At 42.9% G+C, this 14,514-nt stretch overlaps 1 protein-coding gene across 3 annotated transcripts in view; it reads left to right on the top strand.

The window, feature by feature from the left end:
* The window catches only part of MDN1 (midasin AAA ATPase 1), a 211,576-nt gene that overhangs the window by 139,158 nt on the left and 57,904 nt on the right, over positions 1–14,514 (top strand). For all 3 annotated transcript variants that reach the window (XM_053287391.1, XM_053287389.1, XM_053287388.1), the window contains exons 59-64: positions 246–413; positions 1,500–1,714; positions 2,526–2,913; positions 3,619–3,728; positions 4,363–5,062; positions 10,542–10,703. In XM_053287391.1, the coding sequence (XP_053143366.1) occupies positions 246–413; positions 1,500–1,714; positions 2,526–2,913; positions 3,619–3,728; positions 4,363–5,062; positions 10,542–10,703 (1,743 nt within the window). The remainder of the gene's footprint in view (positions 1–245; positions 414–1,499; positions 1,715–2,525; positions 2,914–3,618; positions 3,729–4,362; positions 5,063–10,541; positions 10,704–14,514) is intronic.

The raw sequence follows: 14,514 nt of genomic DNA, 5'->3' as shown, positions 1-14,514 counted from the left end.
CACATGGAGGGAAGGGGTGATATTTGGTAATCTCCCCCCTTCCCTCTGTGATCACCTGTTCCTGAGGATCCTGAAACCCTCTGAGACATATTTTTGGAAGACACGGGTAATTGCAGAGGGATTGCCAAAAACCATGCTCTCCCCTCCCTGCATGCCTGAAAGTGTTCTCTGATACAACTGTTCGCTTGGATGTCAGAGAATGTTAAAAGTATTTGTGCCTTCTGTACTTTTGCCCTGCCTTTTAGGTCTCCTCAGAAGAAATTTCCCTCTTATGGTCAGAATTGGTAAGTGCTGCATTGGAATCCTTTTGGAGCAGCACTGTAACTACAGATCCAGAGCACTGGCTAGCCTGGCAGCCAATATCTATGGAAGAGAGGAAGATGCCAAAGTCTCTCATGGACTCTTCTTTTAAGGTTAGCATGGGAAAATCCTAACTGGTCTGGGCTGATGAAAATAGCACTTTATAACATGATAGATGGATCCATTTTGGGACATTTAAAGGTTTTCACAGTCTTCCATGGAATATAGTATTAACTGCTAGGACTGAACCCAAGTAAGACTTGGCCTATTTGCAGTTTTAAAATACTGTATCTGGCTAGCTACGCTCCCTGTGCCAATACACTGCTGGCCACACTCCAAGGCATCCATCATTCAGTGCTTCTCTGCACAGGGAAACACTGAACATGTGGAGGGTTCCTTCTCATGATCTGGATCCCTGGCCAAATCATGTGGAGGATTCCATTGGGGCAGTGCTGAATGCCTGGGAGATGTGGCTAGTAGGCAGGGGGTAACTATTGGTATAGTCCCATGATGTATGGCTGAACAGAGCAACTATCTTGCATAGAAGATAATTGCCTTGCATGAAACCAGTTAAAGGGCCATGCCCTCCCAGGTGTTCCTGAATGGGACTGCTCAAGTGTGTGGCAAGGGAGCATGTTTGGTTCACCGCCTCAACAGTGTAACTTAATGTTGCCCTGCAGGAAGGTGTTCCTGCAGGAAGGCAATGGCTTCCTTTCACTGCTATTTGCAAAAGTAAAGCATTAACTAAGACACATGTGAATACCTTTTCCAGAGAACAGAAGAGCATGTGGCACCACAAGTCCTGTATGAAAAGCCTGGGGAACTGCCTCTATTTACTTCTATATGTGCATGTATGTTCATGTTCTTTATAAGGAAGCCTCTGTCAGTTTGATTACCCTGTAGTGAAGTTTCAGACTTTTGGAGGTTGTCTTGTTGAAGTGAAAATCTTAATTAATTCAGTGCTTGCACATAGCGTTTAAATATGGGTGGGATGTTGGATATGGAGTTTCTTCCCCCTTCCACGCCACCCTGCATCCTCTCAATGCAGCTGGGTTCTGTGACTGTGAGGGTCTTCTAAATGTAGGTAACACATTCTCTGAAATGTTCAACTACTGAAAATCAGTGGTTTGCCACTTCTATCTTAAATGTGGAAATGCTTATCAATGCTTAAATGTACGTTTTTATCTTTATTAATGTAGGGTGTAGGTATTATGAGTCGAGCAGTTTTCTCCAAGTGCCTCTCTGAAATTCTAACTAGCAGCAGCAAGTGGAGTCAGTGGGATGTGACGGGCCTTCCTGTTCTCTCGGCCTCCCATGTGACACTGGGGGAGTGGCTGGAGAGAGCACAGCAGCTTTGGGAAGTCAGCTCAGTCCTGTGGACCAACTTGCCCTTTTCTTCGATGGCTGAATTTAGGTATTGGCAAACTATTGTTCTGTTATCTGAAGTTAGAACAATGATAGATGCTTGATACTCCTGGTCTAAAGGAGGACCAGTTTGACGATGGGGTGGTGGGTGGTGTGCCCCACCTGTCAGTATCTGGCCACCTGGCAGGGAAGTTCACAGTATCAAACGGAGCTGCAGAAACAAGATACGGCTCAGACACAGTTCTTCTTTATCGGGCTTGGCTTGTCGACACGAAAGTTGACAAACGTTGCTTTCCAGCAGTGAATAGAAAGCTGGTGACATAATTTATAATTTATAGTACAAGCCAAGAGCTCCCAGCTGGCAGGAATTCAAGGCTTATCAGCCCTCTGCAAGAGGCGTTTACTCCTCCTGAGAGTTTCAAGCTGAGTTCTCCGCCTTGTGATCCGCCTCTGTTGTGGAGTCAGTGGAGGTTGCTTGCATAGCTCCTCTTCTGATTGGTCCATCACGGTTTCTGCTGTCCCAGGTTGTTGTGCCTGCTCTGAATCATCTGCCTCAGCCGTTTCTTGGAAACTGACAGCCGGGCTCTGCCCCTCGGACACCCCTGAAAAGTTGACAGCTTCCCCTTCCTCCTCGCTGTCTGAGATCGAGGGCGTGACACCACCCCAGTGATCTGTCAACAAAGTCTGCTGTGCCATAGCCTCTTTGACACACTTATTTCTTGCCCCTATGTTGCCAGTAGGGGGCAGGTGGTAATCCTCACATAGCTGGATTTCGCTCTGGAACTTCCAGATGCTGATCTCTACTTCATTCTTAGTTGAAATACCTCTGCATTAGGATCCTCCTATGTTTATTCTTTCAGGTTTACAGATGCCAGGTTCCAGTGTGCAATGTTACATCGGCAACTCATGGCTCTTAAAGGCTTAGTTCCAATAGAACTGCAAGGAGAATATCTCCGAAATTGTGACAGACTATCCTCCAAAGACCCAGTGGCTTTTCAGTATATTTGCAAAATACTCAGGGATGTTGCTGCTCAGGACATATTGCCTGAAGAGCTTCTCTGTCTCTGGCTGACTTGTTTGCAGCAGTTCTTTGGGCAGGAAGGAGGACCCCAGAACTTACCTGAAGCAGCTCGGCGAGGCAGTATCTGGGTGAATCTAGGTCTCCTACAGATCCATTTATGGCTTCCACAGACTCGGTTTGACCCTGCAGTGAAAAGAGACTACAAGCTAAAGTATGCAGAGGATGAGGTGCGTGCCCGTGCATGAAACTACTGTGTTTTTCTTTGCCTTGTAGTTAACAGGATTTATAGATTACATTACCATTTCAAAGTATGACATGACTGTGAAACAATAGCAACAGATTGTGTGTGTGTGTGTGTGTGTGTGTGTGTTGAGTTAGTGTTAGAAGTTTGCCGTCACATGGAGAATGTGCAGAGAAAATAATGTAGTATTCAAGAGGTGGAAATAAACTGCAGTTGTCACTTAAGAGTACAAAGTCTGCTTAATTTTTCAGAGCAGAAAATGAGCTTATACCTAGATAGTAAAACCATAACATAAAACTTATTTATAACAATAAAACATTTAAACCATAGATCATCTTGAAAGCTTGGGCTGCCCCCCATTCATCTTTGAATATAGCAACTCTGCTGTATAGATGAAGAGATCTTCGAATTTGCCATTTTGTTTCTAGGAGTGACTCACCAGATGATTCAGAGAAGCTTGCAGGAAGGTTTTGAAAAGCTCAGCTTTCCCTTCCAGCATCTGGAAATGTATTGTTTCTAAACTTGGAAGCTCCACTTACCTTTCATGTCTAATAGCTTTGCTATTTTGGTGAAGGTTTGAAGCAGCCTGCATTTTCTGTAGACTCCTGGTACATAGGAACATTTCCCTTTGAGTGGTGGCAAAGCAGTATTTTGAATTGTCAGACGTAAAAATTTTGTCTCATACTTTCAGTTGCACCATCTAGAATGTGAATGGAAGACACACAATCTGTCTACTAAGTTGCACACAGGGAAAGATCTTGAAGATGGAAGTATCAGCAATCACAGCCACCCACATATTAGGTAACTCTTCAGCTCCACTGTGGAATGAGACACCTTAAAGACTTGGTAATGTTCATCACCTTATTTCCGAATTTAAATGACCAAAGTAGTCCAGTCAGCTGTGGGTTTGAATTCCTATCTGAGTCAAGATCTTGAGAAGTTACTCTCAAACAGAATTCTTGTCTCTTTCCTCTAGTCCTTGGTTTGCAATCTGGGTGGTAAATGGGAAAGATAATGGCTTATTTGTAGACGTTTTTGTAAAAACAGGCATAGGTGCCAGTCCAATGGGTACCTCAGAGGAAAGCAAGTTGTTGCTTGTTTTGATGTAAAGAATGCTATAGGGAATTTTACTCAAGTTCTTAATGTGAAAAGTAAAGCACAGAAATGGATGAGATGCTGTTTAGTTCTTAAGATGGCAGAAAGATACTGAACTATACCCCAAGTATAGCACCTTTGACCCTCAGAGGAGTTTTTCAGGGGTCACAGGTGGTTACTGTTGGAAGTGGGGAAGCAGGGAGGTTCCCATGTGGCAACTTCCTTCTGTAGTTAGAAAGAATACAACCCAATTGGTTTGCTTTAGAGATAACTGAATTAGTACCTTTTTAACAATGATTGATGACCATGACTCTTAAAACCACCCAACTTACCCTTTTAGGATGTTATGCCAAAGAATCCAGAAGTTGAAGGATCAGATTTCCAACCTGGGCCAAAAGCAAGCTTTTAGACCACAAGTCCCTTCATATGACTGCTTGTACCAAGAACTTCAGCAGTATGTCAGCAGCATTGCCCAGACCTCAGAAGTTCAGGATCTTGTGGCTCGCCTTTTCCAGTTCCTTCGTGGGGATAAGTCCCAGTCACTCCAGGCAGTACAATATGTGCTGAATGAAGAAGCATCATGGCAACAGTCACACCATCAGTTCAGGAAACGCTTGGCAGAGGACTATGCTGCCTTCCCTGATGCAATTACACCCCTGCAAGCTGCCATTTTGCAGATGCAGCATGGCCTGAGACTTGTGGCTTCTGAAGTCCATCACATGACATTCAGCAGTTTTGTCTGTCCAGCCAAGCTTGGGACCCTTGTTGCTTCTCTGTTGTCATTTCCTTCTGTTGGAAGCACCTTTCCCACTTACCTTTCCCATGCAGATGCTTTATGCTCTGTGAACTCTCTAGATGTCCTTCATGGCCTTAAGAGGCTCTCTCTGAAATACTCTGCTGATGGTTTGGATGGAGAGCAGAAGGTGTGCCTTACCCAGGAGCAGCTGCTAGTGAATGCTCTGTTGTATCTTCGTTGCCATGTGCTGGCGAAGGGAGAGATGGATCATAAATCTCTGCAGCTTTTTAGACACCTCTGTCAGGTATGATATCCTCATTTAAAGTGCATTTCTACAAGGGGGGAACCAATGTTCTTAAAAATATCTTCAATTTAGGAATGTTATGTTTAATTTGATTTTAAACAATATGGGGTGCTCAGAGAAAGCATTGAAGCAGAAACCATAGATGTTAAAAGTAAAAGATTGATAGCACAGTGGTATTTGTTGCCTAAGATGTGTTCAATTGGTCCTAGTTAACATTCATAAATGGGATAGGGAACTCCCAAATCCAATTACAGAAGAATAATGGAGGTAGATATGGGAAAATAATATTAAGATAATCTATTATATATTTTGAAGAAATGGTTCGATTTGTTTGTGCGAAATAAAGTCATATTTATCGGGGTTGGGGGTGGGAGGCACTGCTTTGCAGTGATTCCACTCCTACCTCTCGGGCAGGTTCCAGATGGTGTCCCTTGGGGACTGCTGTTCTTCAAAATCTGAACTTTCGTATGGTGTCCCTCAGGGCTCCGTATTGTCTCCGATGTTGTTTAACTTCTACATGAAACCGTTGGGAGAGATAATCAGGAGATTTGGTGCAGGGTGCTATCAGTATGCTGATGACACCCAAATCTACTTCTCCATGTCAGCATTATCGGGAGAGGGCATAACCTCCCTAAATGCCTGCCTGGAGTCGGTAATGGGCTGGATGAGAGATAACAAACTGAGACTGAATCCAGATAAGACGGAGGTACTCATTGTGCGGGTTCGGAACTCTAGAGACGAGTTTGATCTGCCTGTTCTGGATGGGGTCACACTTCCCCAGAAGGAACAGGTACACAGTCTAGGGGTGCTTCTGGATCCAGGTCTCTTCTTGGTGTCCCAGGTTGAGACAGTGGCCAGAAGTGCCTTCTATCAGCTTCGGCTGATACGCCAGCTGCGTCCATTTCTTGAGTTAGACGACCTCAAAACAGTGGTACATCTGCTGGTAACCTCCAGACTGGATTACTGCAATGTGCTCTATGTGGGGCTGCCCTTGTATGTAGTCCGGAAACTACAGTTGGTCCAGAATGCGGCAGCCAGGCTTGTCTCTGGGTCATCTAAGAGAGACCCTATTACTCCCATATTGAAGGAGTTACACTGGCTGCCAATATGTTTCCGGGCAAAATACAAGGTGTCGGTCATAACCTATAAAACCCTAAACAGCTTGGGCCCTCAGTTTTTAAGAGAACGGCTTCTTCGTAATGAACCCCGCCGCCCATTGAGATCATCAGGAGAAGTCCGTCTGCATTTGCCACCAGCTCGTCTGGTGGCTACTCAGGGATGGGCCTTCTCCATTGCTGCCCCGAGGCTTTGGAATGCACTCCCTAGTGCAATAAGAGTCTCCCCATCTCTGACATCCTTTAAAAAGTCCTTAAAGACTCATTTCTTCACCCAGGCTTTTAACTGATATTGTTTTAATTGTTTTGAATGTTGTTTTTAGAATATTGTTTTAAAAATTTTAAATTGTGTTTTACATTTCTTGCTTTTTAATTTTTGTTTTGTTTTGCTTTTGTTTTTAATTAATGTTTTACTTTTTAATCTTGTTGTAAACCGCCCAGAGACATAAGTTTTGGGCGGTGTAAAAATATGATTGATAATAAATAAATAAATAGATAGATAGATAGATAGATATTTCCCGAAGATCTAGAGATACCAAATTTTGCATATAGCCCTGCCGCTTAAATTAGCTGAATGCACTGTTCTTTATACTGGAGTATGCTTGGTGAAAATTTTTATTTTTAGAAGAAATTCTGAATATAATCACCATATTTTACTGTTGTTCTCAACAGATTTTTAATACTTAATCAGATCAGTAATTCCACAACAATATCATGCCAAGAGAAGCAGACGTTCTTTCTCAGATTCAGATGTACTGTGATTCAAATTTACCATATATGGTGATTGTTCAATAAAATGAAAGTTTGAAACTGGAATCCTAAAAATTTTGAAACTTCTTGACTTCCCTTTTGCAAGCATATTATTTAAAAATTCTGTTACATATATTTAACTTCCTGAACTTGCCTATAAGTGTAATGTACACAAAATGATTTTGTCAGGTCAGCGGAAGGCCTCGCTTACTAGTTGTTAATATTCCATTTAAGAGAGAGCCTGTATAAACTACAATATCATTGATATTTGACCCCTTTATGTGTGAAATGTATCTAACAGATGATCATTGCTGGAGGTTTCATTCTCCCAGGGCAGATATTTTGCATATACAGGAGGACTTCATTAATCACAGGTCTAGCACTTGTGGTTTCGCATATCTGCAGATAGGTAATAGGCTCCTGACCTAGGTATTTGCAATTTAAAAAACCGGGGGGGGTGGTGGTTAATTCCACATATCTGCAGGTTGAGGTGATTTTGGGCTGCCATTTTGAATTTGCCACTGATCAGGAGCCATTAACAAAACCAAGAAAACCCTGAAAAAATGCTCTTTTCGGCCAATTTTTTCCTCTTGGGGGATATTGTTGGAATGTGGGGGACCTGTGGAGCATGTTAGGGCACTTTATTTTGTGTTCCCCCCCCCATTGATTTCCACCTGCTTCCCTGCCCTTTGGAACCAAACCCCTGGATTCCCGTTTTCCCAATGCCTTGTAATTTGCAGTTCCAGAATCTGCAGCACTAGCCCAGAATGGAATCCCTGCAAATACCAAGGTTTTCCTGAATTTTGGTTATGTCCACTTACTATTAACTTTTGAAAAGATGTAAAACCAAGGAACAGAAGAAAGCAGAATGGGTGTCAGAATAGACGGTGGAAATTGCCAAGAAGAGGAGAGAAGCCAAAGTCAAGGAAGATAAAGATCTCGGGAAGGAACTTAATAGGGAATTTCAGAAAGCTATTGGAAGAGACTAGGAGAAGTACTACTATGACATCTGTAAAGACCTTGAGGATGGAAATAGACATGGAAAAACAAGGAAGCTTTCCAAAAGATCTCTGTTGCATGCTGGATAATTGAGAAAGCCAAAGAATACCCAAAAGAAGTCAATATGTGCTTTATTAACTACAGAAAAGCCTTTGATTGCCTCGACCATGTCAAGTTGTGGGATGTCCTTAGGAAAACGGGTGTTGCAGAACATCTAATAGTTCTCATGCGAAACCTGTATACAGGACAGGAAGCCGTAGTCCAGACGGAACCTGGTGAAACAGACTAGTTCCAGATCGGCAAAGGAGCAAGACAAGGTTGTCTACTTTCTCCTTCTTTATTCAATTTATATGCTGAACACATACTGAGAGAAGCTGGATTGGAAGAAGATGAGTGTGGTTTTAAAGTTGGCGAAAGAAACATCAATAACCTGCGCTACGCTGATGATACCACTCTGATAGCTGAGAATGCAGATGATATCCAAGCTTTAGTAATGAAAGTCAAGGAGCACAGTGAAAAAGTCGGACTACGACTAAATGTAAAGAACACTAAACTAATGACAATAGATACAGCAACCACCCTCAGAATTGATAATGAAGGCATTGAAGGTGGTGGATGGCTTCTGCCTTTTAGGATTGACTATCAACAGTAAAGGATCCAGCAGTCAAGAAATATGCCACAGACTAGCACTTGGTAGGGTTGCAATGAAGGCTTTGGAAAGGATATTTAGATGTTGTGACGTGTCTATACCTACAAAGATTAGAATTGTTCAGACAATGGTTTTCCCCATGACACTCTATGGATGCAAAAGCTGGACTTTGAAGAAGCAAGATAGAAGTATTGGCGCTTTTGAACTTTGGTGCTGGAGAAGACTTTTGAGGATACCATGGACAGCCAGGAAAACAAACAAATGGATCATAGAACAAATACATCCAGAATTTTCACCTGATGCACAAATGACCAGGCTCAAACTATCATACTTTGGACACATTATGCGAAAACCCAGCTCCCTTGAGAAGTCCATAATGCTGGGAAAGAGAAGAGGAGGATGGCCAGCAGCAAGGTGGATGGACCCAATTACTGTCAGGAGCCTGTCTGTCTGGCATCCAAGTCACAGTCTCCATCAAGGTCGCTGGAAGGTCCTTGGAATCCTCTTCGGTCTGCAAGAAAAACACAAAAGAACAATTTACTACAGTATCAAGTTCAGACAGCCTCCTCCGCAAACTCAGTCTGCTTACCAGATTGCGCGGTTCCAGAGCAAAAAGGGGTGCAAGACGTTGCCAGAGGAGACATAGCTAGGTACAGTTGTCAGGACCTGGTCAGGTAGCAGAGTTAAAGCAGGAAAAGCCTGTGTCTCTAGAGGCCAACATGAAGCTGAGATTCCTCTGAGTCTGAGGCATCGCTGAAGCATGCTCCAGGAGACATGTTGCTTCCAGCATTTGGCTTCAGCCTTCAGACTTAATTTATAGCCTGGCTTAATTGCTCTCTGCCTTCAGCCAGGTGGCACAAATTCAGGGTTTATCTGGCTTGTTGAGCAGCCGTTTACGTCTCCTGAGCACTTCCACCTGTTGTTGGCGTTTCATCAATCTTCTCTCTTGAGAAGGTAGAGGTGGTTCATTGTTTACCTCAGTGTTCTGCTCTCCACTCCCTTTCTCTGCTGCCTCTGACAGCCCCATTTGTCCTGAAGCTTCGACCAGATTTGCTTCAACTATCTCCTGTGGGCTGACAGCCGGGCTCTGCCCTTCAGGTATCCCTGCAGCTGCTGGAGGACTTCCAGGTTCCCCTTCCTCTTCGCTATCTGAGGATGGGGGCATGACACTTACGACAGCAATGAATGCACCACTGAGAGCTCTTAAAGGCCAAGTTGAAGACAGATCACCCTGGAGAGAATCTATCTATGTGTTTGCTAAGAGTCGGCACTGACTTGACGACACTTAATCAATCAATCAATATCAACATCAACAATTAACAAAATGAGAGACTATAATTTTAACTAATGAGCCCAAGGTTATTTTTTTTATATATATATAAGAGAAGTGTTACAAACAGATGTAGAAATGATCAGTTATCTGTTAAGAGCAGCAAAAATCTGTATTGCAAAAGCATGGAATAAAGCAACACCACCACCCCCAAAGACTAGACTTATTAAAATATATTTGGAACATGATATCTGTTAAAACCTACATTTTATAAGCATTCCACGGCTGAGGAGACAATAGATAAATTTGTATGCAGATGGATATTGTTTGTTCAGTACTGTAATGAGAGAGTGCAAGAGTCTGTACACTGCATTTTCAATGTTGTAATTTGTGAATTGGATTGAATTTTTTTCTTTTTTGATATTTCAAATTAAAAAATAATAATAAAGCACATTTCTATTGTTATATGTTTGCGCCTTTTGAGAAAGGAGATTGTTTTGCTCCCCTATCACTTAGGGAAATTTTCTTTAGTAACTTTGGTGAAAAATGTAATTTTGATGTACATGGAAAGAGAAATTTGGCAATTTAAGAATTGTTGCTTGAATACTGATACCAGTCATATATGGAATTCATATGCATAAATTGAAATTTCTCAAGACAAGCCTCTCTTCTTTTTTAAAAATGTTTTTTTCTTAGGTAATTATAAATGAATGGGATGAACAAGAGCACCAGGCCCAAAAAGAGGAGGACCAAAAAAATAGTCTTTATAGATACAGGACCAAGAGCCATGGAACTGGACTGACTGAAGAGCAGGAGGAAGAACAGGAGTTCAGAATGAAGTTTCCTCTTCATGAGAAGGTAGACAACACCATTTTCCAGTAAAAATTGTATATGGAATTCTTTCCTGAAAAAGCTGTTGACAGATTTGCAAACACTCCAGATACATTAGGAAGCTCATTAAAAGAGATGGCACAAAACAAAGTGGTGTGTTTGTTTTTTTGAGCTTACAGAGAGCCAACATGTCCAAGATTCATTTCTAGATGCTCTTCTTGAAGCCATTGTGTGTCTCTTCCAGTTCATTTGTGAAATGAGAATTACAAACTTGTGGCACAAGGTAGTTGGGAGTACTCAAGGTGTAAAAATGGAAAGGTCTGCAATTGCAGATGTGGGGAAAGTAGTTATAGATTTGAATTCCAAACAGAGGGACAGTGGAGGATAGGAACACAATGTTACAAAACATTGCTAGAAATACGTTTTCCATATGGTATGGATTCCCTTCATAACTGAACTGTTCTGCTTTATTTCTCCCCTTACTGTTTTTATGGGTTGGTTGTATTAATTTTTTTAATATATTTTATAAATGTGTTAGAATGAAGGAAGTGTTGGGAGATTGGGAAATATAACAAATGATTGGATTATATTGCAATAATTTGTGTTGTGTTCATATTGCTAGTGCTTATACAAATTCAAAATTACAAATTTTACATACAAGTTCTTGGGCATGGGCATCAGTTCTGCTATATATGAATCCACCTGTAGCCTCTCAGTGTTGCAGGTGCAGTTCTTCATTAGTAAAATGTTAATATACTTAACAGTTATCCAGTTGGAGTTTTTTAGGGGTGGGAATCTTGTAATGTCCATTGCTTGTAGATGATGGTATGATTTGAAATCTCTGCAGTTCTGTTAGTTCTTTCCTGTTACTATTACCTTCGTGCCATCTGATTTAACTCTTGGGTTTTGTGTGGTGTTTGAAATTAGAGTCAGATGTCATATTTGACATCCACCTGAGGATGTGGACAAGCTGCTTGGGGCGGTGCGGCCTACCACCTGTTCTCTGGATCCTTTCCCGACTTGGCTGCTTCTATCTAGCAGGGAGATTGTTGGAGGTGGCCTAGTTAATATCGTAAATGCATCGCTGAGGGAGGGTAGGGTGCCCCCCTGCCTGAAGGAGGCAATGGTTAGACCACTCTTAAAGAAGCCTTCCCTGGACCTCTAGCGATGGACAGCTACAGGCCAATCTCCAATCTCCCTTGGTTGGGCAAGGTGATTGAGAAGGTGGTGGCCGACCAGCTCCAGGCAGTCTTGGAGGAAACTAATTATCTAGACCCATTTCAAACTGGCTTTAGAGCTGGCTATGGGGTTGAGACAGCCTTGGTCGGCCTGATAGATGACCTTTACCGGGGAATCAGCAGAGGGAGTGTGACTCTGCTGGTTCTTCTGGATCTCTCGGTTGCGTTCGATACCATCGACCATGGTATCCTTCTGGATCGCCTGGGGGAGTTGGGGATAGGGGGCACTGCTTTGCAGTGGTTCCATTCCTATCTCTCAGGTAAATTCCAGATGGTGGAGCTTGGTGACAGTTGCTCCTCAAAACAGGAGCTGTTATATGGAGTCCCTCAGGGCTCCATTCTGTCACCAATGCTTTTTAACGTCTACATGAAACTGCTGGGTGAGGTCATCAGGAGGTTTGGTGCTTGGTGTTATCAGTATGCTGATGACACCCAAATCTGCTTCTCCTTTTCATCTTCAGGAAATGGCTCTCTAAATGTCTGCCTAAAGGCAGAAATGGGCTGGATGAGGGATAACAAATTGAAGCTGAATTCAGGCAAGACGGAGGTGCTCATTGTGGGGGCTCAGAATCTGAGGGGTGATCTTCCTGTGCTGGATGGGGTTACATTCCCCCCAGAAGGAGCAGGTTCGCAGCTTGGGAGTACTCCTGGACCCAGGCCTCACCCTGGTATCTCAGGTGGAGGCCATGGCCAGGAGTGCTTTCTATCAGCTTCGGCTGATTCGACAGCTGCGCCCATTCCTCGAAGAGGATGACCTCAAAACAGTGGTGCATCAGTTGGTAACCTCCCGGCTTGACTATTGCAATGCACTCTATGTGGGGCTACATTTGTACATAGTCTGGAAACTTCAGTTAGTTCAGAATGCGGCAGCCAGATTGGTCTCTGGGGCAACCCGGAGAGACCATATGATGCCTGTTTTGAAACAGTTACACTGGCTGCCGATATATTTCCAGGCAAAATACATAGTGCTGGTTATTACCTTTAAAGCCCTGAACAGCTTGGGTCCAAGATATCTTAGAAAGCGCCTTCTTTTACATGATCCCCACCGCACATTAAGGTCATCCGAGGAAGTCCATCTCCAGTTACCACCGGTTCGTTTGGTGGCGACTCAGAGGCGGGCCTTCTCTGTAGCTGCTCCTGGGCTGTGGAATGCACTCTCAGCAGAAATTCGTAATCTTAGTCCTCAAGACAGCCCTTAAAACCCATCTGTTTGGCCTGGCCTTTCAGGGTTTTTAATTAGTTCTAATTGTTTTGATGCTAACCTGGTTTTCAGTGTTTTAATTGTTTTGATAGTGTAATTGTTTTTTAAGATGTTTTTAAATTGGTGTTTATATTTGTATTTCTGTTTTAATTGTTTTGAATGATTTCTGTTTTTTAATTGTAAACCGCCCTGAGCCAGCTTGGAAGGGCGGTATAAAAATTGAATAAATAAATAATAAATAAATAAATATTTTTACTATTAACAGCATAAGGTGGATTCCTAATACAGGTCAGGTATCTCTTATCCGGACACCCAAAATCCAGAATGCTCCAAAATCTGGACACCACAGCCTTAAAAACAAACAAAAATGCCTCAGCTCACTTTAAAAATATGATCAAGCCACCTTCCTCAGGGCCAGGGCCATCCCGCCGCCTCTCTCAGGCATGGGCAGGGCGCACCGTCCCGCCAACATCCACCCGCCACTTCCGTTGTCACCAGCACCTTGCGCCTCCTCCGCTTGGCCACCTCTCTGCTCGCCCACCTCCTCGCTGCCACCATATATATTTTTTGGCCTGTGGAACTTTCGCGCATTCTCACTAGAGTTCAAACTCACTGTTTATGGACAACTCCAAAATCCAGAAAATTCCAAAATCCGGAACGTATCCAGTCCCAAGCAGTCTGGATAAGCAATACTCAACCTGTAGTAAAATGTAGAATGGATAGTAATGTAGCCCTATGGTAAACTGTACAATTGCTTACTGTGTGGTAATATTGGGGAAAGTTGCACATTTGCTCTGTTGTCACTCAGAAGCTGTGTTATGCCGAGTCAGACCATTGGTCCATCTAGCTCAGTATTGTCAATCCATACTGGAAGCAGCTTCTCCAAAGTTGCAGGCAGGACTCTCTCTCAGCCCTATCTTGGAGATGCTGCCAGGGAGGGAAGTTTAAGCCTTCTGCATGCAGATGCTCTTCCCAGAGCGGCTCCATCCCCTAAAAGAAATATCTTACAGTACTCACACATGTTGTCTCCCATTCACGTGCAAACTAGGGTGGACCCTGCCTAGCAAAGGAGACTATTCATGCTTGCTACCACAAGACCAGTTCTTCAGAACCACAACTCAGTTCAATCACCAAGGGAATATCTACCATATGGAAAACGTAGAGGGGATTTACCCTCTACCAGAGCTTTAGAGGGATGAAGACACTGCAGGCCTGATATAATTTCAACATTAATGTATATAATTTTTATTAAGGCAAGAGTTGCATAGAAGTAGATATATTCAGCATTGGCAGCAGTGACAAATAATAATGATGGCAAGAATCATACTAGCAGCAACAAAGACAAAAATCCACATTTCAATAACACAGATGTAATTCTGTACTTCATTCACTCACACAT

This window comes from Hemicordylus capensis, chromosome 1, assembly GCF_027244095.1.
Source record: "Hemicordylus capensis ecotype Gifberg chromosome 1, rHemCap1.1.pri, whole genome shotgun sequence".
NCBI classification, from domain to species: Eukaryota; Metazoa; Chordata; class Lepidosauria; order Squamata; family Cordylidae; genus Hemicordylus; species Hemicordylus capensis.
This window is presented reverse-complemented; position numbering and strand designations above follow the sequence as displayed.